The sequence below is a fragment of the Aythya marila genome (genome assembly GCF_965140915.1).
Source record: "Aythya marila genome assembly, chromosome: 4".
NCBI lineage: Eukaryota > Metazoa > Chordata > Aves > Anseriformes > Anatidae > Aythya > Aythya marila.
The window spans coordinates 53,553,161-53,580,749 of NC_139045.1; the positions used below are offsets into that span (position 1 = coordinate 53,553,161).

Sequence of the window (27,589 nt, forward strand, 5' to 3'; positions counted from 1 at the left end):
AAACGTTTCCTGGACAAAATCTCAAACAGTTTTCTATCTGGATTTCTAAACCAATTAGTGTATTATTACTGCACAAAGAGAACAAACAGCATTGGTTTGGTGATCAGAGCACTGCGTGTTACTGAACTGTGATTTAGTTTCATTGAGGCATGAAGTTGAGAATCGTGTTTTACTACATAAGTGCGATATTATACCACAAGTAATTAATTTTACACTGAGAAAACATTCACACTCTTCTCTTACTTTCAACAGGCTTGACACACACCGTATTTCCAAAAGCTACTTAATGAAACTGTCCCAAAATTTAAATTCAAGTGTATTCTCTCTACCTGTATTTTATTAAGATGCTCATAGCATTTGATTTAAAGGCTTTATCTCAAACTATAAAAACAAGCTTATTGGAGTGTATCTTCTTAATTTCATCTGTAGACCACTAGTACAGCAGTGCCCCCAAGAGCTGATGTGAAATTTTGATAGGCAAGGATTGTTTTTAAGGTGAAACTATTGGTTTTGAATTTTCAGCTGCTGGCAACATCTCTTTAACATTTCTGCAGATGTGTTTAGATTCCTCACAGCTCCCAGCACATCAGAAAACCTGCTAAGGATAAGTCTTGTATTAGCTTTTGGGGAAGATGCTCAGAATCTGGATCCATTCACAAGTTTGGCTTAGACAAACTTGCTGGAGCTTCAGCTACCACCAAATCCCAACACACACACACCAGAAGATCACTGTCACCAAGGCACCCAGAGCTACTTAAGGGGTAGGGGGAGAATCCTGTGTGGAAAAGGTTAAGAGTGAGATGTGCCACTTCCCTGTGTCTAAAGACAGCCCTGTGTGCTCACCTTCCACCTCCTCCTTCACTCCAGCTAGCCAAAACCATTTTCCCACTTTGCTCCTATCACCCCCAGGGCTGCTGTTGTGGGGGTTTTTCCTGCTCACACCCACTCAGCAGCCTCCCCCTGCTCCCTTCCTAAGAGGCTCGCTCTCAGCTCAGCCCCACGCATGCCTTTCATACTTGGTCACAGGGCAGCAGAAAGCATTTGAAGCCAGCTGAGCACGACAAAAACAGCAACAGAAACACCGGGGAGAAAAACCTAAAAAATAAAAGCAAACAAAAACCTAAGAAATTGGCTAGGAATGCAGCTCTTCAGGATGAGATTAAAAATCCAGACTGCCTGAACCAGGTTGGCAGAGTCAGCAGACAACTTATCTGAAGCTTTTCAGACCTCATACACCAGCCTCCCCTGCAGTCTTGGGGAAAATCCAAGTTCCTTCACCTCATAATACAAACTATTTTGCTCCTCTGGGTAAGAAGTTACTCTGGAGCATTTCATACACAGCCACACACAAACCAGTAAGCAAAGGTGGAAACCTGTGCACGGTGCAGGTTGATTCAGAACCCGATGGCCACGGGGGCTGGCTGCCCACAGCTCGGCTGTGCCACGAGGCTGGGGGCACCACAGTCACAAAGCATGGCTACTTCACTTCCTTACGTTCAGCTAAACTCAGCATGGCTGAATGGCAGTGGAACCCAACAGTGAGCATTAAACACTGTATTTCAAGGCAAAAAACAACTCAAAATAGAAAGCCAGGTCAGCAGAGCTGTACAATTTGGAAGGGAGGCTATCAGCAGGTGGCTGATGTTGCATTCAAGCTGGAGCTGCACGCCTCCCTGAGAGCTGCTGGTTTAATATATGTATATGAATTAATAACAGAATCAGGATTTTTTTTAAAGTAATTAGGCATTACTACATAGGCATTTATATTTTCCATGTGAAATACATGCTTAGGGGAAGAAGGTAAAGATGTAATTTTTATTGAAGCACAAGATTTCTTTCCACCTTCTTCCATCTCACTCTCTGTTGCTAGCCTGCCACAACCAAACCAAAGTTTTTAAATCAGGTACAGCTCACTGTACCTCTCACTGTGCTCTTCTTTTTTTCTTTTTTTTTTTCCAGGTGTAACAGTTCAGTGACCCTTGTTAAAGCAGCACTTCTCTTTCTCTCCTCCAAAAAACTGCTGTAACCGCATCTACTCCACTCTGTTACTGTTCTTAAAAACATCTTAAAAAGCATCTGGGCTGGGGCAACCCCAAGCACAAACACAGGCTGGGCAGAGAATGGATGGAGAGCAGCCCTGAGGAGTACCTGGGGGTGTTGGTTGATGAGAAGCTCAGCATGAGCTGGCAAAGTGCACCTGCAGCCCTTGCTTTTCTGCAGTTCTTGCAGAAAGCCAAACGTATCCTGGGCAGCATGGCCAGCAGGGCGAGGGAGGGGATTGTCCCCCTCTGCTCTGCTCTTGTGAGACCCCATCTGGAGCCCTGCATTCAGCTTTGGGCCCCCAGCACAACACCTATGAGTGCAGAGAGGGGCCACAAAGATGATCAAGGGGCTGGAGCAGCTCTCCTAAGAAGAGCTGAGGGAGCTGGGGGTTGTTCAGTCTGAAGAGAAGGCTCCGGGGAGACCTTAGAGCAGCCTTCCAGTACCTAAAGGGGCCTACAGGAAAGCTGGGCAGGGGCTCTTTGTCAGGGAGTGGAGTGATAGGACAAGGAGTAATGGCTTTGAACTAAAAGAGGAGAGATTAAATTAGATGTAAGGAAGAAATTTTGTACTGTGAGGGTGGTGAGGCACTGGCACAGGTTGCCCAGAGAAGCTGTGGGTGCCCCATCTCTGGAGGTGTTCAAGGCCAGGCTGGATGGGGCCTTGGGCAGCCTGTTGTTGTTGGAGGTGTCCCTGCCCGTGGCAGGGGGCTGGAACCAGGTGATCTTTAGGGTCCCTTCCAATTCAAACCATTCTCTGATTTTGTACTTCTTTCTGAGGTCTTCAAAATATATTTGTTGCTGCTTACCCACCAAGGCAAGAGCATTGCCAGCCACATAAAAGCAGGACAGGAGTGGAGGCAGTGGAGTAGCAAAGGGAGTTACTGCACTGCTCTATCACTACACAGACATGTTGGCAGCTGAATAAAAATAAAGTTGCTTATCAGGGGACACAAGTACCACTAGCTCACGTCATGGTTTGGTCCTTCTGCTCTATTTACAGGCAAATCATTTCTTCTGTTACTAGCTAGTGTAATTATACACACCACGTTGCAATTGTGTAAGTAGCAACTAATTTGCTAAATGCTGTCTTTAGAAGCCCAGTGTTTTGGATAATGCTGTTTAAAACTACGTAGCATAACCTTATTTTGACTACATCAAACAATTTATACGGACTGGTAATACTTTATAAAGAAGTAGGCAAGTTTAAGCTAAGCTCTGGTAATTGCAATTAAGTTATTAAAGAGGCAACTGCCATCCGTCTGGAGATCTGCTTTGGTGTTTGCCCTTCCAAACTCCGAGACGTGGAAACACCATCACCCAGAGATGCAAAATCTTGCTTTACCGTAAACAACATCGTCCGGTTTTCTGCAATGTCTGTTGGCTGCACAACACTGTGTCCATAGATAAGTTGACTTTTTAGGTTCAGCGAAACCGCATCTTCTTCAAAAGACCTGACAAAGCTGTTACTCCTATGGCTTCCCTCTTGAAAATCCTTCTTAAAAGCTAAGGAACGAAGCCCAGGCTGAGAGAAGGACTTCCTAATTGGCCTCTTCTCCTCCTCTTCACCCATCAAGGGCTGGAAGACAGACCGAAATTTGCTGCCGAAAGAGAAGCCTCCAGAGTTATTGGCAGTTTCATTTTGTTGGGTCGATGAGTTAAAATCTGAGTTTTTGGTACAACTCGCATGATTAAATTTCTCAATGCATTCATCTATGAGTGCCGGGGGTGCGTTTTTGTGTGCTACAGTCACACGTCCACAGAAGAGCACCTCAAACTTTTTGGCAAAAGGGTCTTCAACATCTGAGAGATTATTCTGAAACTCTTCCTGACGAGCAATTTTTCCAGCTTGTCGAATCGAGCTTATAATCTCAGGCACCTAGAAGAGGGGAAAAATAAACAAAAAATTAGCATCTAGTGCTTTAAAACAAACAAGCTGCAACACTCAGAGGTGCTCCCTGCTGTTATTTTTCTTGCGTGGCTGATTTGTTTTCATTTTCTGAAAGACCAGCTGAAGTGCTCTTGTATTTCTCCAACAGACCTATGTTTTAATACGTTAAACACTGACTAGGTAAATTGCTCACTTGCTTCCCCGTCAGGAGGTCCAGCATCATCAGCATGTCATCGGAAGAGCTTTGCCAGCACCTGGTTACGGAGCACTGCCGTGATTCATCTCACAGATGAAGGTTCTCCTGCAGCACGTGCTGCTGCTGTGGGGCCACGACTTATGGTTACAGCAGATAATTCTGCCAGCTTTTTAATTCCCCCAAATTACTTTGAGAACAAGTCATGCTACGTGTGTCAGTTCCCCGACAGAACAAAATTTCCTCCATCGAGAATCAATAGCTTACTTCCCAAGTGCTTGGCTGCAGAGAGCACAAAGGGAGTAAGGGAGCAGGAGATGCTTTTTCTAGACAAGGAAATGCACACACACACAGCTAGCGGGTTTCAAACACCCAGTATGAGGTGACAGAACAGCCCACGTGGCTTGGGAAGCATTAGCTCACCCCTGAGCCACCAGCTGATTGCACAGGCAGGCTGATGGGGAAGGCAAGGGTCATGACTTCAGGAGCCTGCTCCCAGCGGTGGCACTTAGCAGCCGGAAAGCCCTGGCTCAGGCAGCTTCCTGCCTCATTGTTTTTAAGTCACATACAAGAAGAACTTAAAGGATTATACCTTTAAGGTTTGTTATAGAACCTCTATTACCTCACATAATACGTATTTACTCCACGGTCAGCCCAAAGCTCACCTCAGCTGTATTTACCTGGCACTCCTTCACACAGCTCTTAGTCACCTAACACGTCAGGACGAGGGCGAAGCAGACGACTTGATTCTAGCCATACTTCAAGCTGCAAATGCCTCAGTATTTTCCAATAAACACATCTGACCCTGATGGAAGTGCCCGGGCTCTCCAGCTACAGGCAGCCACCCTCCCCAGTTACGCAGTTACTGCAAGGGTTGGAGCTGAGGTGAGGCCCAGGCTGCGCGTTTGGGATCCACCACAGATGCGCTCCTATTGAATTTGGTTTCTTCAATGGGTTTGTTATCAAACGCCTTGGACTTCAGTTAGAGACTACAACCCTCAGAATTACTTTGCAGTCAGTAAACTTCATGTCTGAAGAGACTTAGCGGGCCCGTTGATGAAAACGAAGGGGAGTATTTAATTCAAGCCTTAGCATGTGTGAGGAGAAATATGTCACTTAGAAGGACCAGCTGGCTTCTAGGCCACGCTTAATGAAAACCATGGACTCCTCTGTTCTTGTTCATTCACCTAAACAACCTCACAATCTATTAATAGCTTTTTATTACCTCTGATTAGGTAACAGATATTGCTACAGAAGCAGCAAGCCACCACCTGCCTTTCCTGTGACTGTTATGTACGTTAAAAGTTCATCCCTTCATCAATACAGACGCGGTGCTACGATGAATAAGGGAAGGACAAAGTGCATTTTCCTGTGGAACTGTTCTTGGCTTGACCAACGATTGTGCTCTCTTCACCTTCCCGTACCACCCCGGGCCCTCAGTGCAGGTATCCGGAGAGCAGAGGCGCAGGCGCTGCCGAGCTCCCTCAGCAAATAGCCCCGGGTGCTGACTATGTGAACATGCAATAAATAAATAAATAACAACAAAAGGAAAGAAATCTGAAATGTATAAATACAGCTTTTCTTTGAATTATCAAAATAAATTACCAGGTTCTATCCTGGCAAACGTTTATTAACCACAGCTGGGATTTTTCCAGATCAAGGAGCACAGCTACCAGTAACTACATCTCCTCCAAACCAGCAATTCATCCAAATTTAAATCGTATCAGGTTTTGCCTCTTTGATCTGCATCAAAAAGCAGCAGAGCTCAAGTTGCTACTGAATTAAGGTAATGTTGCTTGGAGTTTGGTAAACAGTAATCCAAGCCTGCATAGAGTAACAACAATGGGAATAATAAAGCTGCTTTACAAAGAGGATTGCCAGTTCGTACACGGGGGATGATGTAGGGGCTGGAGGAACTTCCATCTGTGGAGAGGGACATTTTCCTGCTAGTTTGGGGGTACAAGCCTATCTTCACCAGCAGGAAACAGATATATACATCTGTTTTACATTAAAAGTATAAACCATATATATATATAAATATACATTTAAATATACAATATTAAAATAATTTATTACATATTAGTAATATTTATATAAAATATGTAATTTATATGTATTTTTATATGACCCATCTATTGCAGGAGTTAGCTCAGAGCACCTATTCTTACTACCTTCCTACCTCTCTCTAGACACTTTTAAAATGCATGAAGCTAACACAAGCTTAAAACAAGCTTTGAGCGCTCCCTGTGTTTTTGCATTCCTACCTCACTACTTGTGAAGAGCCTGATGGCGACAAGGACACAGGCTTGACCTGTGGGCATGCACAGGGACCAGAAATAGGCTCTTAAGGAATAGCCGATCTGCTGGGATGGCAACAGAGCAAGCCAGAAGCAGGCCAGGAGGTACCTGGAGCACGCTGATGATAGCCTTTAACAGAGGTGATGTAGGAGCTAAGCAGGGAGGGCGCACTGCCGGACCTGTTACTTAATAAAAAGGAAGAAACAGCGGGGTATGTGACGTTCGGGAGCAACCTTCACTGCAAGGACCACCTTGTGAAACAGGGCAGAGAGCATGATCACAGCTCTGTTCTTGAGGAGAGCAGCTCTTGGCTAGCTCGTGGATCTGAGTGGAAGAACTCCCTGGGATATGGCCCTGGAAAGAAGCAGGATCTAGGATTGCAGGTTGATTTTCAAGGTTCATCCCCTCCAAGAAAAGCTCACCTCTTCTCATGGCGCTCAGTGAAGGGAAAAGAGGCAATGCATGAAATTCCACCCAAACATAAGAAAAAAAATCTCTGTAAGGCTGGCCAGACACTGGCACAAGTTACCCAGAGAGGCTGCAGTCTCCAGTCCTGGGCAGACTCAACCTGCCTGGACACAGCCCCAAGCAGCACGCTGTAGGTGGCCCTGCTGAATAAGATGTCCCCCTGAGGTCCCCTCCTACCTCGGCGTGGTGACTGAGGTACCCACAACTCTGTAGGCACGAGTGCCTGCTGGCCTAACTCACATAAGGCAGCGGGGCAAGTCTACTGCGTACATATAGGATTTCCTCCTGCTGTACAAATTGTTTTCTAGAATACTTCTGTTTTTGTGTCTTCTGACTTCTTTCTCCATGTAAATATGTAATTAGTGGGTGAAGATTATTTCAGTAATCGGAAAAACTAAAATTATGCCCCTTAAAAATATTTATGACCTAAAATTATTTCCCTAAACCCACAAAAGTAAGCAGAGAACAACAGCATAAGCAAGGACAAAACTTAAACACAGAACACAACCTTCTCATCATTCTCCCTGGGCCAAACAGGACTGGTGAATTGAAGATACGATTGAAACTTAATTGAAAAAGACGCACCTATAACCACTGAAACTAAGTACACCGTTTACTTCTGCTATGATTAGAGTGCTTACTCTGCATAACGCTGAGTATTCCTGTGACTTCATCCTTGGGTAAGCAAGCTGAACACAAACCACCACCCAGAACTTCCTGATGCCTGTTGGTCTGACACCAGACTAACAGACTAACAGCTACAGCTCCTGCACCACACATGAAATCTTGAGAAAAGGCAGCTGTTTGTAAGCATGCACAGGTTTGGTGCAGCTGGAGAACATGAAACTGCTCTTTTCCCTTCCCTTCCCTGCAAGAGAAGCTTGCACTTGCAGCCAGACGTCACCCTGCAAGTTCACATGCTAACAGACAGTAAGACACCAAACGCCTTTAGCCTGTCAGCAGATTTCGGATTTGAGAAAGAGTAAGAAACTATTTTAATGAAGAAAGACCAGTAACAGCTGACTGCAACAGCTGCCTTTTGGTGTAACAGACTACGAAAAGGTTCCCTGCTTCTGTAACACGCAGTAGGCACACAGGCAAAGTGTGCCACAGAAGAGGAGCCATCAAATACATCAGCTGGTGAGGATTCAGGGCAAAAAAGTGGGATTTTTCAAATGTGGCAAAGTCCTCATAACTATAGAGGTACCAGTGCCTCCAAAATGCTTCAAGTCAGTGAAGGACTCGAGCACGGGCTTAACTATTTCAAGGGAGTAAGTGGTTTTGTTTAAAGTAAAGACCTGTGCTGTCAGGAACTGATTTTATGTAATGCGCTATGTAAACTCTTGCAGACCGAAAATCACTAGGATAAGATCTTGAGTTGATCTGATAAGATCTGATCTGATAAGATCTGGAGTTGAACCTCAGAAGACAGCACATGGCAGTGGCTGGAATAGACCTTTAACAACCTTTCACAAAGCTCTTGAAACGAGTAAAGGTTATGTTTTCCTTAAGCAAGCTTTGCCTTCCTACTCAAGCATCCCAGGACAAACTATCTGAATTATTTTAAGGATATTTACTTGCCTGCTCTTCTGTCCACTGCAAGCTCAATAAAATATGTCAAGAAGTCTAACACATTGTTTGCTGTTATTGCCATTCCTTCTCTGTTTTATTAGGGAGTCCTGCTACAAGAGAAGCACAGTCCATGGCTAAATATGTTTGGAGAAGCCAGCCGATTGTATCAGGACCTATAGCAATGCTTGTCACCAGTACAGTGTTTACTAGCATGGAATACTTTGTGAAATGAAGGAACTGAAGAAAGCAAAATCATTTCTGAGACACATAATATGTACAAAAAGATGATATAACAAAGTATTTCTTTGCATTTTTAAAAGACCACGTGGAATCCTTGATTTGAGGAGTGATGTTTACTGAAAAACAGCAGGTCTGTTTTCAGCACACTTCAGCAAAACAACTGGGCAGTAATAAAACAGATGGACATTTCCAACCTGACCACTCCGTGAACCCACATGAGTAGTCAGTAACCTTTTTTGAACATTTTTTTTTCATTCAAGGGATATAAAGCTTAGCATTTTTAGATCCAATGCATTTAAATCTACAGATTTCATTGGGATGATTTCAAAAACAAGCTGAGACTGCACAGGAGAAGAATCACAAAGAAATTTAATTTGGAAGTGACCTGTGTAGGTACATCCACCCTACACACAAAGCAGGGCGAGCTTTCAAGTTAGATCCAACCTCAAACCTGATCAGATGGCTCCGTGCAGTCCCACCAGCACAGACCCCACAGCCTCCTGTTGCCAAAGGGAAACAAACCGACTGCTTCCAGAAGGACGTCAAGACACAACCAGCTGAGATTTCCTTCGTGAGAAGCCTTGCCTGCTAGCTTAACCAAAGAATGAACTAAATACATACAGCACAAACCCAGCCTTTAATCTCTCCCTGAAAGAGAACGAAAGGATGTCTTCAAAGCAACAGAATTTCGTTGCAGTTCTACATCAGTAAAAATTAAAGGTAGAAAAGAGTAACAATCTTCAATTCATTTCCATTTCAGTGGAGGACCTTTTGTATTCTGGTCTTACCTTAAGTGTAGTCACAGGGCTTTATTATCTTGCCTAGAAACTACTCTACAGCCTCCTAGACCTCACTGACTTTCTCCAGTCATTAACTGCAATTCTCATTTTCCAAATTTTCAGCCCTTGATTCCTAATCAACAGGTCTTTCAACGGTATTTTAATTACTAGTTTTCTTCCCGTGCTACTTGTTGACTTTCACTCCTCCCACGGAATTCTTTCTAAACCAAAATTTAATTCAGAAAGGGAGGTGGAAAGTTTACAGCTTCTCCATTCCCTGGACGACGATAATGCTTTCCAAGCTCCCGTCCATTTGTTTTCCACACTTCAAGTCAAAGACTCGAACCAGGCTCTCTAAGTACTTGAGGTCGGTGGGTGCATGGAGAGGCAGCTCACCTTTGCTCCATCATTTCACGTCTCAATGTGTATGACCCAGCGCTTTGCTGCTGCGCCCACACTGCTCAGCTTTTGGTGGTGGTGAAATTTTAATTTATTCCAGCAGCTTTACCATCCAGGCGTGTTGGTCTATCTCACAGTCCTACTACCCACCACCACCAAAGCTGCATGGGTTCTAAGCAGAAGGGAAAACAAATAATAATAATAGGCAGCATCATTTCTCTTTGTAGTACCTAACATGCATTAGGTGTCTCACGTAGCCAGACAACTTGGTGATATCTTGAAAGTGAACAAGGTGGAGCACAAAAATCTCAATGGCTGAATAATATCACCCCAGGCCTAGGAAAGGAGAAGTGATCATACTGCAGGTCTGCTTGCACGTGCAGTTTGCGTTGTTAGGGTTCACATGGGCACTCTACAGAGAATGGGGTAAGTGAGGGTGATGGGGCTGAGACTCCAGTTCTGCAGGGATGTGCAGGAAGCTGATAACCAAGAGTGCACTCACTTTCCAAGGATGTTCTGTGTGCAGTCACCTGTGTGAATCCAGTTCTTTTTGACTTGGAGCCTGGTGGCCGAGTGGCACTAGCAGCATCCTCTGAAGGGAACGACAGCTCCAGGTACTCCGTGCGTGCTGTTAGTTTACACGTGATCATAAAAAGTCAAAGGTGACCGTACTTCCCACAAGTCACAAACCTGCTGAGTACCGCAGGCTGATGCTCCAAGTACAGCGTGCTGCTCCCACACCACCACGCTCCTTTGCTACAGACAAATAGCTTGAGAAACTTCCTCACAAATCCTCAGACCAAAGCAAGAAGTGTAATCTTTTCCAAAGTAACGTGAGTTGGAAAACACTCCTTGCAACTTAAACAGGCACAAAAAGATCTGTCCTTTCTAAAAAAAAAAAAAAAACCAACAATATTTGCAGAAAGCTTTTATAAATTAATGCAAACAAGCTCAGAAATAGAACATAATTGTACTTGATGTTCCAGCGAAGCTGGGCTATTCTATTTTGTGGTGGTGTTTCCTCCCCAGGACAGATGCCTCATGCTGCTGACACACTTTGATGTTTTATTTACATGCTTTCAAGACATACCTTCCCTGAAGCCCCAAATACGACAAAACCTGGCAACTTGCCACAAATGAGCCACCGTCTCCTGGACTGCTGCTTATTTTTGGGACCCTTCCCCGGGAAAAAGCACGATCAAAAATAAACTGCAGCTGATGGAACGCCCCTGTGGGGCTTCAGTGCAGCTCTGAACACAGAGCCTGGCTCTGAAGGAGGCATTCCTGCAAAATCTGCTCCTGAGAAACCTGGTGGTATACTTTACTTCATACCCAGAGGGCTTATTACATGGTAGTAGTTCTTCCTCAGCCCCTTGCAATCCAAACCATTTCTTTTTGTCTTGTACAGCTCCATCCCCCCTCTGTTCAATACCACAACCTTTAAGCAACAAATGTGAAATGAAGCAAGTCACCGGGTATCTCAAGTGGCAGGTGAACATCTTCATAGTGTTTCCTTCTCCGTCGTTTGTTTCAAAGTTCTCCTTCCGTGCAGTTTTACGAATTAAAATGGCACTTGAAGACATAACAATGATTACTGGGCATACCTGAAGGATTCCTGGCTCACATGTTACGAGGTGACTGCTTAATGTGGAGGCAGTAACAGTTGCAAAGTAATAGCCAGGAACCTCTGTGCTCATTCATTATGAACAGATATTAAATCCCTTTTTGCTCTTTGGTATTGCAAGCAGCTCCTTTTACATGGCTGAGACAGGCCCGGGGCAGAGCTGGAGCCTAAGGGAAGGGAACAAGAGGAATCCTGTTCCTACATGGGTATAAATGGAAAGAGACAGCAATGACATTTGAAAGCTTTCGGGACAGGTTTTGTTGTTGGGGCGTTTTGGTTTTTAAACTGAAAGGCAACAAGAGCATTTAGAACAGGAAATGAGTTACTAAGAACGTTTTGGGAACAAAAAAATATCAGATTAAATTCCAGTTTCATAATAGAAGACAGGTCCTCTCCCCACCTCTATTGCTCTCAAAGCTTTTATCACAGTTTACATAGGGACAACTGGCAAAACAGGAGCTAGCAAAACAAATTTCAGATGATAAAAAGCCTCAAATTGTTCTACCTCTTTTTTAAAAAGCAATATCCAACTCCAAACAAGGGAGGAAAATTCGAGTTGTGATGTGTGCCCTCATTACAACTGAGGTTAGTTCTGACACAACCTTTTCAGATGGCTGATCTAAGTGAGTGTCAAAAATCCACCTCCCATGGATTTTTCTTTTGAAATTGTCACTGGGGAGGGAAAAAGAAAAGTCTATGAGTGCCTTTGACTGACCTGGTGTGTAAGTCAGCTATACCTGCAACAGAGCACAACACTTCTCCCTTACTCTGAGAGCTCAGGAAGACCTCTTGAGGGATGAGACAGCCCCACGGTCTTTCTCCCTAGAACTACATGGGGTGTTTTTTGTGGGGAGAATCTTACTCGGACATTAAACTTATGGAGGTCCCAAGAGAACCAGAATGCAGAAAGCACGAAGCTTTTTTTCCAGCACTCTGCCTGCCTGGTATGTTTAACAGGCACGTGAACCCGTCTGCTCTTGGAGGAGCAAGGATCTGCAGCTGTGTCACGTGGTAACAGATCTCACCTGCCTCAGCTCAGCTTATAGATGGACAGGACTGGAACAGTTAAACTGCCCACGAACATCCCATTTCACAGAAGTTAATGCCTTGAAAAGTACCCAACTTCCATCTGGGAAAAGCAGGATTTACATCACCTTCTCATGTGACAAGTTAGTGATCTCTGAAGACAAGTTAGACATTACCAGAACTGGTCATCTAACTGTACAGTTCCAAAAATCCACACGTGTAGTTGATACTAGCTGTTAATATTTATTTTTTTTCTAAAATACATTATTATTTTGGGTGAGTTAGAGTGTATTTGTTTACAAAAATTAACTTCATTTGAGAATATGAACTGAAACTAGGTGTTTGCCAGCCTTTGTTTCCTACCTAGGTGGTTGTCTTCGGAAAAGCAAGATACTCCGCTGAACTAACAGAGGCTGATCTGAAGATTAAAGTTAATGCTGCTGATTTTGACCAGGCATTCCTAAGGCACCATGCATTCGGTGTAATGGAAGAGGAAGAACAACACAAACATATACCTGAGTGTAACCCACAACTGATATCAAGACCCTTACTATTTAGAGGACAGAAAAACTGTTAACCTACAGAATTAAGCCGTACTTTGATTTTTGAAGCAAACAACTCAAAGAAAGCTCACTCACCTCCCATTATTCATTAAAGGCTATTTAAACTAAAACATTTATCATGTAATTTGAATGAAAATCTTTTTCTTTTTTTTTTTTTTTTTTTTGGGGGGGGGGGGGGGGAGGAAATTTAGCTGCAACAGGATAGGCCATGGTTCTAACTCTCCTGAAATAGTTTCTAACCTGTAATCAAGGACACTCCAAAGCACATTGCTGCCCAACATCGCGTTGATAGCTTCCTGTAACTGCAGAACGTCCTTAGGAAAGTAATGGGAAGAGCAAACTGTTTACTCAAGGTTCCCTCCATTAAGATATAGCCAGATCACATTAAGGACAGTTTTTCCTCCCAAGAGTCAAGGATCATTGTCCTAAAAAGCAAGTGCTTCCAATTCCTGCTGATAAAAGACAAATGAGAGCCTGCTTCTTCCCTCCTGGTAAAATTTTAAGACAGCTGCATCTTTTAAAGTTGGTGAAAACTTTTCTGTAACCTGTTCCGTCTCACATCCAGATTTGACAAAAATCTGGGGAAAAAAAGTTTGGAAAAAGGTGTCATTGTAGAGTACTGGATCCATAAACCCTTACTTGAAGTACCTTTGAAAGTCAGTGTAAGAAGCCTATTATATTCACATCAGGTATGTAAGGATGCTAGAAAAGTGAAGCAAGGAAAAAAAGAGAAGGGATGCTAGATGTATGAAGAAGATATTTAACGATGTATTCAGAGGAAGATGATCAGTGTGGAAAATGTGCTGTTTATAGTTACAGACTGCCTGCAAGACAGCATTTCACTGCCAATGCCATCATGGGTCGTAGGAGCACAGTTAAAACCAAGCATCCCAAGTCTGGCAGACCACCCCACACCACACTACTTCACGTCTGCTATCACTTGCCTGTGCTTCTGGCGGTTAATCAGGCCTCGTTTCTTCATCTAAAGGCTGGCATCCCCACTGGCTGGTCTCTTTTAACTGCTACAGGACAGCCAAGGCTGCTCCCTGTGTTGACAGCCAGAAGTGAATTTGCATGACCCAAGACAAAACACAGATGTCACTGTCCTTTTTAGATAAAGCTGCACATTCAGTCCTGCATGGACAAGAGTTGCCAAAACAGGGATAAAAGGCACCACCAGGATAAATTCAGCTAAGGAATCATTCCTGAAAGCCACCCCAAGGACAAGCCAAGGTGTCTCCCTACAAAAGAAACCAGAGGCAATTTTAGCAATGCTTCCAGATTATAAAAATGGTTCTCCCCACTGCCCAGAACTCCAACAAGAATGTCAATGACCCGTACCAAACTCACTACAGCCCTACAAGGACAGAGCTCTAGACCTGCAGCCTGTGCCAACAACTTTCTTTCAATCACCTCAGTTCAGCACTCATCTAGGAAGGCTCCAGTAATTGAAGAGTAACAGCTGAAATCCATCCTCCTGTTCTTTCTCCATTAGCCATTACACAGTATCATCAACAATCCTCTGAAGCTGCTGTTAGGTCATTTACCTGCATCATCTGGTCTCTTCAGATAGCTGCCCTTACAACACGGAACCAGCATCCAGCCCTACCTGATGCCTGCCAGGAGTTTGGAACCCCTAATTATGTAATAAATACACAGCAAGAGAAGAAATTCAGGGAAATTAGTTACTTTGAATCTTCTTGTTTTGTGTAAGAAAGCAATGCAGAAAGAAAAAAAAAAAAAACAACAACAAAAAAACAAAAGCACACAGTGTGGAAAGGACACACCACAACACCCAACTGATTTGTTTGAAAATGGAAGATTGATTCTCAAGATATCTACTAAAATGTTAATGATGCTCTTCCATCACTGTAGTCAGGGCAAGCTCGCTGCACTGATGGGAAGCGAGATAATCAGCAGTCACCGCACAGACCCAGCCAGGGGGCCTTTCCAAACCAAGTGCCCACATGATAGGGCAAGATAGGGGAGAACCCTAATCAATAAAAAGATGTACTGATAAGAGTGTAAACAAAGATGTTCAACAATATATGCTGGCCCATCATCGTAAGCATTTCTGGAGCTCCTGCTACTTACCTGCGTTAGTATTGTATAAATACCAAATCTGATCTACATCGTACCTTATTGAGCCACAAACTGTAACGATGCACACAAATGCAGATCCTCTTCTCTTTTCCGGGTTATGAGACAGCTATTTTAAACCTACCCTGTTTCTTCCAAGAGTAAATTTTCCATTATTCCTTTTTTGTTCATATTCCTCTCTTCACCACAAGTTACAGCTGGGTTCCCCATTAGGAAATGGTAAGGCAGGTGGACAACCACAAGGACTGAACTTCAGCTAAGCTGGACAACTCGCCGGTTACACCCCTTTCACAGCGAGGGAATTCTGACCTTCACGGTATTTCCAAAGTATTCTATATTTAAATCCTTACTCACAGAGGAAACCCAAAAGGGAGTGGTGAGTATTCAACGTTTCTAAAACAGACGTCACAGACATAGAGGGTCCCCACAAAAAGTTGGAGGGGGACGCAAGGGCAGTGCTCTGTGAGAACAGCTGAAGGAAAGCAGTAAGGGAAAGAAGACAAGATTTTAAGGAAAGCCTTTGTGTCTGTGTCTCTTTCCCACCCCAAGCATGATGTCAGCACTGGGGACTGCTGGTATTTCAGCCCCACCTAACACACACGCGGACTGGGCTCTTCTGCATTGATTCTTTTAAACATATGTGGTGTTTTTAAAGATTCGATAATGCTTTCAAACTGACAAAATGCTGCCTGAATTATAACAGCCCACAATAAATAGTTTTGTATATGACTCTGTGATTCACCCAATAAATGTAGTATGAGCTCCCTAAACTGTGTTTTCAAATAAAAACGTTTCTGAAGTCCACACAAGTCAGCCTCCCCCAGCTATACAGCAAGGGGAACTGTCAGTCGCTTCCACGGGATGCTAAATCCTACAGGCTGTGTTCCAGTGGGATTTATCCTCATTCCAAAATTTCAGCATGGATTTTTGGTTCAGGTTCTGGGTAACTACCGACAGAGTTTTAAATACAGGCTCCTTGCACATCGTCGCCTAGAACTCCAAAGCATTTCTATCAAATCTCCTTTTCCACGGCTTGCCTGTGGGGAGATTGGAAGCTATATAAAAAAAAAAAAGTCTGAAGAAACAAAACCAGCATGAAACATTTAGAGAAAAGTGCTAGCCATCCAAATTTCCATGACAACAGCTTGAGTGAGCTCACCTCATTGGTACTATAGCACCAGGCCAAGGGTCCTGTAAATGCAGAGAGGCAACTGCTATTGGATCTAGTAAGAGTAAGACATCTGGTTACAGAGCTCCTGGAAATAAACACACACACAAAAAAAAAAAAGGGGGGGAGGAGAGGGAATACTGCTTCATTTAGCTCATCTTTCCCATTTTCAGTAGTTGGGAGTGTGCCTGGGTAACTATGTCTGCTCTCCTCAGACCTGCAGTTTCTCAGGATATCTGTACCTGAAAATCCTGTTTGGTTACTGCATATCAAAGATCCCCCCTGGAAAAAAAATAATCCTGTGATGATGCTGTAAAAGGCAGTAAGAAAAGCATTCCCATGTCCACAGCCAGCAACTTTTACACTGGGGAGAAGCTTCCAGCTATTTCAGCCAAGATTCATGTAATTTTTTATATTTTTTTTTGAACGGCACCATCAACGCACACAGGCTCATGTGCACATTGCCCTGAGGACAGAAGGACATGCACACTTTTACAGTCTTTCTCCACAGTGCTCCACTTCGTGACAGACTAAAAAAGTAGCCTAAAACCCAGAAACTCTGGGCAACTTCTTCAGGCCTGAGATTCTCACACAGCAGCAGTCAGAAGGTCAACAAGCCACCAACCCAAATATCTGATGGGCCCCATTCCTCGCATCCATACCGGCTGCTGGAAAGCCAATGCAAACTGGAACTCCGCAAGCTGATCTCTGCACAAAGTGGTGTTTTGCCCAACTTTTGCCTTACGGATATTTCTGTTTGGGGAACCCAGAGCCAAACTGCTGCTTTCAGGTTCTCAGAAACACTTCTACTGCACACAGGAGACTGTTTCATTATATCAGCCTTCCAAAAAAGCAGGCTATGATTTCAGGCAGTATTTTAGATCATCAACGTGTAAACCAAAGGTAAACTGCCATGCCATATATACATATATAAAACCCCAAAACTGAGCTGTACTCTCTGTCTCTGATGGGACCAGGAACCCTCCCTGATCCTCCAGGACCTACTGGTATCTTTGCTATTGGTTTGGCCCAAAACATGTTTACCATGTGAAGACAGCTAATAGCACTGATTGCAGGAGAGCTTTTCAGCAGAAAAGCAAACAGCTTTCAATTGGAGTCTAAAAGTTCTGGTCTGAATTGCAGAGGGCAGGACCTGTGTAAAACAGCAAGCTAAGCAGCCTCGTCAGCCTTGGCTTATTAATAAATCTGGAGGTCGACGTGAACCTGAAAGTAGATGCTCATAAGAAATTAATTCAGAAAAGCATAAATGATTCAATAGAAAAGCCTTTGTGAGCTGAAATCTACATGATGAGGAATTTCAGTCTAGAGAGACCTGCTCCTTCCTAAGCTCCCTTCGAGCACCTTACAGAGGCAAAGGACGCTGCCACACAGCATCGTAGAGCCCCACAGAAGTGGTGTGAGCCTGCCTGCGTCCTGCGTTCTCCCAGGGAACCCGGGACGTGTAAGTGAGGTGGGTCTAATCTGGACCGTGTCCAAAGAAAGCAATGGAAGGAGGGAGAACAGAGGCAGAGCAGCCCCAGAGAGCTGTGTAAGTGCTGAGTAAGGGAGCGGTGTGACCGCGGGACCCACTTCATTGGGATGCTGAGCGCGTGCTCCTCTGTCATCGCCGAGACCCGCGGGCAAGGCGGGGAGTGACTGGCATACAGAATGCCAACGAGGATCGGCGCTTATCCCAACGCTGGCAGTCGGTGACAACATTCCCCCCCCTCCAAAAAAAAACCTGACCTGAAGAAATACACCAAACAGCAGTCCTGCAGTCTCTGACAGGGGCACTGCATGAACTCGGGCACGGAAACACAGCTCCTGCAGAAATCTCAAGTTTTTCTTTTCTGCGTTGCAGGCATCTGGCATGGGAGACAAGAGAGGGTCTGTCCCCCTGGCTCTACTCACCACGTTAAAGGTTTCTTCTAAAAGCGAAACTGCAGCATCTGAGCATTCCTTCCCCACTCCTCCCCAAATCTTCCTTGACACTAATTCACAATTAACTCCCTGATTTTTGATTCAGCATGCAAGTCTCTGAATTTATTTAGAAACAGGGTTATGGGGGTAACTGCACTAGCGCAAACAAGGCTGTACACCAAAGGATACCAGCACTGTTGATTCACCTCCCCAGCTAATTTACCATCTTACAAGTAAGATGGACTTAAAACTAAGGCTTAATAAACTTCAAAGTTTACCAAGCCTTAGGTAGCGTTAAAATGACCAGTTATCAGGGCTGCTTATGAGACCAAATCCTGATTCATTTGGTGAAAACGCAAACCATTCACTGAGGGATTAAAGATGCCCACGGGTCCTCGACTTGACTAGAAGCAGTGGGGAATAAAGGAAAGTCAAGTGAGTACAGTTACAACAAAACACACCCACGTGCAAGTAGGATGTACCCTGAAACAGACCAGGAAAAGAGACAAGACAGGCCCTTCAGAATAAAAAGGAAAAAAGGAAGGGGAGGGATTTCTTGCGCTTCCTGATTTTCAGTCTGTCATTCCTTCTCATTCTCTTCCAGAAGGCATTTGCAGCTCCTGACCTAAGCTAAGTAGATGGTTACCCCCACACATTCTCCTCCAGAGGTCTATTAGGCACTCAGTTATTTAGAAAGTTATAGGGAAAAAAAAAAAAAGGCAAAACATGAGCAAAATCACTTCTACCACTGCCTATTGAATTATATTAGTATTCGAAGAAAAATTAGTGGCATTTCTAGTCTTACTATCTTACTTAAGTAATGATAGCCAGGTATGCATGCACTGCTGCCCTGAGTAGCATACAAGTTTTCTTTCCTAATGCTCTGTGAGCTTCCTACACTGAATAAAGATCACCGGTGATTCTGCCTCAGCAGTCCTTGAGAAAACTACTTCTTGCTTTGCTATAGGGAATTTGAGAGGACCTATTGTGAACACACTCCAGAACCCATTCTTTGGCACAGAAGTCCAAGCAATCAGCTTCTCAGTGCAAGGTGCAAGATTAGCCAAACCAGATGGGGACAGTGGCGTGGCAAACCCACCCTCCAATGCCTGCGTGCTTTTTTTGCCAGCCTGGTGGCCAATTCTCAAAAGTACTTCGGGCTGCAGTGAAGCCCTGCTGCACCCTGTTCCCTCTCGGGGACGGTGGGAGACCTGCCATCCTGCAGGCTGGAAGGGGATGGGGCTGTGGAGACAGCCGACAGGGATTGATCGATCCACACCACCAAAATCGTTGTAGAAAAAAAACTCAGTTTAGATCATGTAACCTTGCTTAGCATTTTATATTAGCTTACTTCACTTTACCTTGTTGGTTTATAATCCTATAGGGAAAATGAGCTGAAGCTAAACACAGCTTTTATATAATATACAGCACTTCTTTGTAACTAGCCAGACACTATGCATAAACTGCTTAACTAGCTGAGAAGCTGAGGACACATTTACTCAGATTCTCTATCTATACAATATATTATGCCAAGAGCAGTTTATTTCTTTATTTCTTCAGTGATCGTTTCTTAATCGTGGCTCTGTCAGGTAGCTTATGAATAGAAACTTGTATTATAAAATGAAGCCAGAATTGTAGATGACTAATGCTAAAGTTGTTTTTTTTTCTTACTTAAACTAAAGCTGTATTAAATACAATTAAACCAAATAAAAAAGCTCTTCGCAACTATCATTGCACTGTTATCTCTTTTTGATGAATTAATGGTATGCAAGTACACCATAAATTGCTGAAGAACCCCACATTTCCATATATTTTTTATTTGCAGATGGAAAGTTTTGGGTTTTTGACTTCAAAATTATTTATGTTTTATAGCAGTTATTGCAGTGAACTAAACCGAAGTATATTTGGTTATTAAAGTGACTATTGTCTACCTACAGTTAGCTTACGCTTTGAACAAGCTATGTTTCAAGGTGCTTAGTCAAGGATTTCCCTGAAGTCGGTTGTCTGATTTTGTATAAAACCATGCAGGAACAGCAGGTATAACTATTCTCTTTCATTTAAAAGACTACAATAAGTCAGTGTTTAAGAGTTCACGATCTACCACAACATCACTCAGTGGTTTAGCCAGCACCCACACTGCTAGTGTGGATAATACCGACACGACAGAGCTCACCTCTGAGGAGTCTGTGTGAAGATGGGAGATGAGCAAGGCAAAACAGCACGTAAAATATCGATAAAGACATGTTAAAAGCTAACACTTATACAAACAACGGGGATCAATTTTATAGCACACAGGAGTAAATTACTTCACTTGTAAGCACTTACAGGTCTGAGGACTTGCACAGGGACACTAAGCACTTAGGTTCCTGGGTGAGGGAATCATTTTTTCTTTTTAAGTAACAGCTGCCCAGCTTTGTTTCGAGGGGGGGCAGTTCACACACACAAACACACCCTCAAGTCATTCCCTCTTCTGGAAGGGACCACCATCTTATAAAACCCATCAAGGCTTGCCGTTGTGTTGAAAGCATCCAGCAGTATTTCCTACATTTTTACCGATCAAATTTTAGCAGGCTGGATGGCTTCCTCTGTTAGCAAGCCTCATTTTTCTAAGTACACCGCTTTGCTCTCCCTCCCAAGTTAGGGCTGGCGATTAGCTGCCATTAAAAGACTAATGCTAGACACTTGCAAGGAAGCAGCACTGTAGTAACTGGCTTTGAAAGCCCAGAAAACACTTCTCCGAGCAAAGCCAGGAGCGCGTTTCTGCAGGAGCTCCTGTTACTCCCCCCAGAAGCGCAGCCAAGTCTGCGCACCACAGGCTCTGCCTTGTGCCTCTTCCAAGACTCGCTCCTCTCTGACTAGCGGCTTTGTCCAGCCGGGAAACTCACAATGAGGGGGGTAAAGGGGCTGCCCCACGGCTCCGTCCTGCAGTATTTACTCAACAGAGCCGCTCATTTTCAACAGCAGCCACCTGTAGACGGGATCGGTGTGCTTGTGGCAGCCAGCACGGGATCATTTCCTCAGGTAAACGCACGGCAGATCAGGCCTTGCACCACTGATGGGACAGAGCCGCAATGACGGCAGAAGGAACTACTTTAAAATAAATAAATAAATAATAAAAGCAAAAGCCCCACTCAGTAGCTATTTAAACAGATTAAGATCACAAGTAGGAAGAGGAAAGGATACACTTCTACTTTTCAGGGCATGGCTAAAAAACAAAAAGCCTATCCTTTTTAGGACAGATCAGAACAAATCCTTCCGGCTGAGAACCTGAATGGGAGTGACACAGTCAGCACCGAGCTCCCCTCCCCACCACCTTCCCCAGGGGTGCTCTGCCTCCTACAGATCTGGGAAGGGGGCTGCATTACAGCAGTTACGCAGCTGCCCATTTACACCCAGCAAAGCAGACGGGAGAACCAGGTTCTGTGGGTCTGCCTAACGGACTAGACCGCCCATTAGTTTTTAACTTCAAGATATGGTCTTATTTTTATGGCTAATTCCTCAAAGGACCCCTAGTTCTTGCCTGTCACACGGCTCGGCCTCACCTGCCCCTCTTCTGCACTTTCCCTTGTGCCTCCACACCGAATCTCACACACAGGTCACTTTCCACTCAGGACTGTTACACTGTGTGTGTTTGTGTGGGGGAAACCAACAAGAAAACCAACCTGCTTCTGAAACATCAGCTTTAAACTGAATTCCAGACTTTCTTAAGCCACCTCAGCTGCCTTGTACCCACACGGAGCTCCACAAGCACTGCTGGAGCCTCTGACACACAGGTGCACGAGCCAGCAGGTCCCATATGTTGGCACACTTAACTAAGTCCCGCATCATAAACTAGCCTACCGCTCTCTATAAATTCCACAAATGCCAAAAAAAAAAAACTTAGGAAAGAGTCGGACCCAAGCAGTGGGATCGCTGTGAGGTGTTCCCGGAGCAGCCCCGGGCGCGCTTTCACTCGCACCTTTCCCCCCCTACAGCCCCGCAGCGCAGCCGGGGCTTCGCTTTTAACCCCGTTTTTTACCCCTGTTTTCAACCCCGTTTTCCAGCTTTCCTCCTTTGCCCTCTCCGAGCCCCTGCAACCCCCCGGGCTCACCTTGGCCACCCAACCGAAGAGCGGGGACATCGCTGCGGGCGCCCCTCAGGGCTCCCCGCCGCCTCCTCATGCGCCGGCCGGGAGCGGCCCCGGCCGCCCTCCGACAGCGCTCGCCCGGGCGGGAAGGGAAGGGAAAGGAAAGGCCGGGAAGGGAAGAGAAGGAGGCGAGGGAAAGGGAAGGGAAGGGAAGGGAGGAAGGGAAGGGCCGGAGGCCGGGCCGGGGGCCGCGCCCGCCCCCGCCGCGCTCCGCCTCCTCCGGGGCTCCGGCCTCAGCCCGCTGCCGGCCGGGCCGGGTCGCCCCCCTCGGGTAACTCGCCCTGAGAAGCTGTGCTCGTGGGCCTCGGCCCCAAAAACCCTCCTGGGAGCACGGCAGCATCGCAGTCATGCCTGAAGTTCGCCCGATTCTTGTTATTATCTTCCCCTTTGAAAGCCCCCGTGGGGCGGTGGTTCCCAGGCAGGCGGCTGGTGGTGTTTCAGGTGGATCAGGGAGAGATTTAAAAGCTGAGGGGGTGAAGGGATGCGACCTGCCCCCTGACAGAGGGGAAAACAGGACAGAACTGGGGGAAAAGAGGCTTGGATTTCAAGGAAATGCTCCGCTTCAGCCAAAACAAAAAGCCCTTTGCTTTCCATCACCTCACAGAAACAAAGCAAAGAACCAGGTTTGCGAAATCCCAACAGAAAAGCACCGTGCTTTGCCCTGCGCTTCTCCCCAGGACAGTTCAGCTGCTCAAAACCTGATGTTGAAGTGCCAGATCCAGCTCTCCACTTTGCCCAAGCCGCTTTCCTCCAGCCAGCCAAACGTCCTGCACGTGCCAGCATTTGTGGGCCTAGGGCTGACGGAGTCGCCTCCCGGTTCAGACCTGACACCGTCCCACTCGTCCCAGTCGCTGGGCATCCAGCAAAGCACCGAGCAATACCTCAGCACGCGGGCTGGGGAGAAGCAAAGCCACCCTTTCAGCTCATTGAGGCAGAAAATGGGCAGTTTGGGCCCCTTCTCCCCTGCCCACAGCCTTGCATGCCCTGGTTTTATACGAAGTGAGCAAGACAGCTTATTGCCTCCAGCTGACAGGGCCAGTTCAGCAGCACTGAATTAGACAGTGCGCATTTTTAAGAGGTTACACTAAGACTAAATGACAAGCAGTGTTTCTCAGATTGTCACTGATTTGGTGAGCATCACGGCACTGGCGTGTGATAGTGTGCCATAGTGGGCTGAGGGGGCTGCCCAGCTCCTTACAACACAAAAGCTCAGCTGCACAGCTCATGCCTGCGTCTTTGCAATACCAAACACAACGCTTCCACCCACCTCCAGAGGAACACCAGACAAACCATAAAACCAAACCAGATCACTGACCGAGAATATTAACAATTACCTGGGGATGGTGGCTAGCACACACGGCATGAAGGAATGAGTCCGTGAGAAGTAGTATCTCTGGTCTGGAACAGCACATTGCTGATAGCCTACGGCTGAAAGTATCTGACCGTGGTGGATGCAAGACCTAGTGCTGAGCAGTGCATGCCCAGCCTTGGTCTTACACAGCAGCTCCCTGGCCAAGCTGGGCTGGTGGCAGGGGGACTGGGGAAACCTCCTTCCCTTGGATATTAGGACTCATTGAGTCTTTAATTAAGTAATTGAGTCTTTAACCTAAATATTAGTTTACCCACCTGTAAAATCAACATAAGGCTTGACCAGTTTAGGTGGCTTGCTCAAAGACACACAGTCAGAGGAAGAGAGATAATGTGGAAGGTTGAAATCCTGTAGACACCTTTTCCTGAGCAACATTTGCCAGGGAGCCACAAAATCCTAACCAATATGAGCTGTAAAAGCAACGTGCAGTTTACTTGCAGTAACCTTCTCATGGTTGGATAGCCCAAAGCCTCCCCAGAGCTTGTTTTTAATTAACTTAAAACCTATGCTACAGCTTCTATAATTAAAGCCATAACAAATACCTTTCATATTTCATAAAAGAACAGAGATCCATTTTTCTAATAACTGTACAGGTGAAAGTAGAAGCCATTCACAGGCATAGCCAATGGTTTATCTTGTCATTATGGTAGTGGCAGTGGGCCATTTGAATGCATAGACTTTCTTTACCCATAAAACTAATAATGACTAAGTGTGACCAGCACTCACTCTGGTGGTTGTACCCACCAAAAGGTTTACTGGCATGATAGAGGGGAGAGACTTTCCTGCTGCTACTGCTCGTGATGTACAGAGCACGTACATGAATAAAGGGAAATCTGTTCTTAGGGCTTTAAACTAGGCACCTTATAAGAAACCTAGAAATACTTAGGTTTTAAGTATGTAAACTCGGTCTACTTTTATTTCATGCAAGAACAATGCCACAGCATACTGTAAAACTATGAGCAGCACATAGTATCTACCATGTGACGGTAGCATTGGAGCTGCATTTCTCTAACATTGAATGTGAACAATATCATGTCTAAATGATTATTTCTGCCCCCTTTTCTGAGGGGATCCTGCCTGCTTGGGAGCTTTTCCAGCTCCCCCTTCCTGACTGGCACCCTTCCGCAGTTTCCAGCTAACAATACACACACATCCTCTGAGTCTCTTAAATGCCGATGTCAGTCAGGAGACCTGGCTTGTAGCCCTGACTGCCACCAACTCAAAAAGCATCCTCAGTGTGTTACTTCATGCTACTCAGCTTCTAAACCTGCTGCATGCAGTTGTTATAGTGATGCCTGTATGATTTTATGTACGCTCTGAAATCTTCTACGTGCTATAGGGCTGGGATGTCTTGTGGTGAAGACACTGAATTAGGAGGTAGAGTAACAGTGAATGAATTCCAGCTTCCGCTGTTAACATGATTTTCAGGCAAGCTGTTTCACCACTGTCTGTTTTAGTTTATCTGTTAAGTGGAGGTGATATTTGCCAGCCTTGAAGGAAGGAGTGGGTACACTCAAGAGCATTTGAGAAAGAGCTGGTGGCAAGGCTTAAGTGCTCAGATATAAAAATGTTTGGTAATGCATGGAATTCTTCAGTGTAAATGAAAAGGTCACTGTTTTGCTCACCTTCCAAAACAGCAATGTAGTAGGAACAATAACTGCATTCATTTTTCAGGATGTTCAACTTTCTAAAAAAAGAACCTCTGTATTTTTCTATTTTAAGTTTGTCTTGTGCAAATAACTGTCTCTCCAAAAATACTATATATCCATTTTGGGTAAATGGAAAAATTCAGGGCTCGGGAATGACATCTGTATTGCATAAACAGTAAGTAGCACTTGACACTATCTTATCTAAGCATATGATCTTAAAAAAAAAAAAGAGACAAAACCCTCATTCCTGTGAACTGTTCCATGTTATCATGGAAAATATTAACAAGATATTTGTGGCTGTTTTTAAAATAGCAGCAATTAAAATGCTTCAAAGCCACAACTGAAAGCTTACATCGTCAGAAAAAGGATCTTTCAGTTTTACAGATGTCCTTCATAAATTTACACATACGCAAATATTACCCTCATTATTTCTCCTCAAACAAAGCTCTCCACATTAAAAGAAACCAGTTGGACATAAGGATAGAGAGAGGAGAGAGATATAAAGACACATTGATGTAATCAACCTTTTAACTCAAAAGGAACATTTTCTGACTTGCTCTCTTCTGATTTTAGCTTTCTTTAGGTTTAATGGCTGTAAATATTTTTTAAGAGTCTTCACAGTATGTCACCACTGAGCAAAGTCTAACAAGAAACTGCATTAAGATTGCAGCCACAACCACAATCACCTGAGAGCTGGCCTCTCCAGCTGCTTTTAACTTTGGTGGTAGTTTTATAGCAGACCCTATTCCCTTTTGAAGCTTTCTCTGAAACTTTTTCCATAAATATGTTTTTGCAAGCCTTTCTTTTCTTGGATGACCCCCTCTATTCACATTACCCATTACATATTCCATTTACCCCTTCTTTCCCTGTTCAAGTCTGTCCTACACAAGGTCTTTGGTAAAATGCAACAGAAGAATGTACCTGCCAGTAATTACCACCATCTGTTATTTGGCCTTTGTTTAAAAACACCCACAATTTTTATCCTTCAATACTTAGTTTTAACTGTTCATTAGGATGTCTTTAAGTCTTGTCTCAACCCTTCCCACTCCCCATAGCAGGTTAGATGGTTTCTCTTTTGTCAGAGGAAAAAGATGGAAAGAGTTACTTCTGTAAGAATACTGGAAATGACGATGTTTGGGGTAATCTCTGCACTGTTAGTCAGTTAAGATCATAGACTGAAGGATTTTGGCTATCTGCTAACCAGCAGCAAGCAAGAAAAACACCAGACTTTGGGCTGGTGCCCAGAGATAACACGCAATCCCCTCCCTGTGCAGCAGCCCGACAGAAGGCAATGATTCCTTGCCAGAGCCCTGGGCACTGACCTCGGGAGCGGAACCCTTTCCAGCCGCTTCTGTTGGTTTCAGCTTCCATACGATTGCTCGTTCAGCTACCAAATTTGTCATTGCCAAAATTCTTTGATTTGAATAGCATTACCATTTCCTGCCGTTGACTGTGTGAGAGTGAAAGACAGCCTTGATGGCAGATTAGCTGTCCTCTTCCCAGCCAGCAGGAACCATCCCTCTCCAACCGTGTCAGAGCAAAAGAGTTACCATGAGCTCATTTTGGAACCTGGACGTCAGCAAGAGGACCAAGGGAAGGAGGGATTTGCGAAGGGATCTGTGATCCTGCACCACGTAGAAGAGAAGAACAAGAGCCCCAGGGCCACATTGCTCAGCAGACAATGGAATTAAACCCTCCTTGGGCAAAAGCTTTCAGGCAAGGTTTCATCAGCTAGAGTGAGATCATGAGCGTATGAGATAACACGAGACGATGTATAAGGTTAAAGTCTTTCCTAGTTGCTAACATTTTCTTAAGATTTTTCCTTATGGATCTGTTTTGACCAAAGAGGTCTTTTTGTTTGTTTTTTCCCTTGAAAACGGTCTATCGAGAGAAAATGAATTGCTCTTCTTCTGCCCTACTATGAGGCAGCTGTAGGTGACAGCAGGTACCCAGAATGGAATGGAGCATCTCTTAGCATTTGATGAAAGTTCAGAGCAGAGAGGTTTTGGAAGTCTTTCATCAAACAAGGGACTGAGGAAAATGCTGCCATCATCCCGTATGGGACCCCTCTTATGAAAAGGATTAAGAGTATAAAGAATCCAAACCCAGAAAAAAAAAGTTTTACCCGCAGCACCTGAAGTTGGCTACAGGAGGAGAAGCTGACA

The 27,589-nt window shown here is 44.7% G+C and overlaps 1 protein-coding gene across 7 annotated transcripts in view; it reads right to left on the minus strand.

Moving 5' to 3' along the window:
- Positions 1-27,589, minus strand: part of TBC1D1 (TBC1 domain family member 1) — a 110,042-nt gene that overhangs the window by 56,371 nt on the left and 26,082 nt on the right. For 6 of the 7 annotated variants that reach the window (XM_082759999.1, XM_082760000.1, XM_082759998.1 and 3 more), the window contains one exon: positions 3,385-3,918. In XM_082759999.1, coding sequence (XP_082616125.1) covers positions 3,385-3,918 — 534 coding nt within the window. Of the gene's footprint in view, positions 1-3,384; positions 3,919-22,370; positions 22,532-27,589 lie in introns of those variants that run through there. The other variant, XM_082760004.1, reaches the window with a different exon arrangement.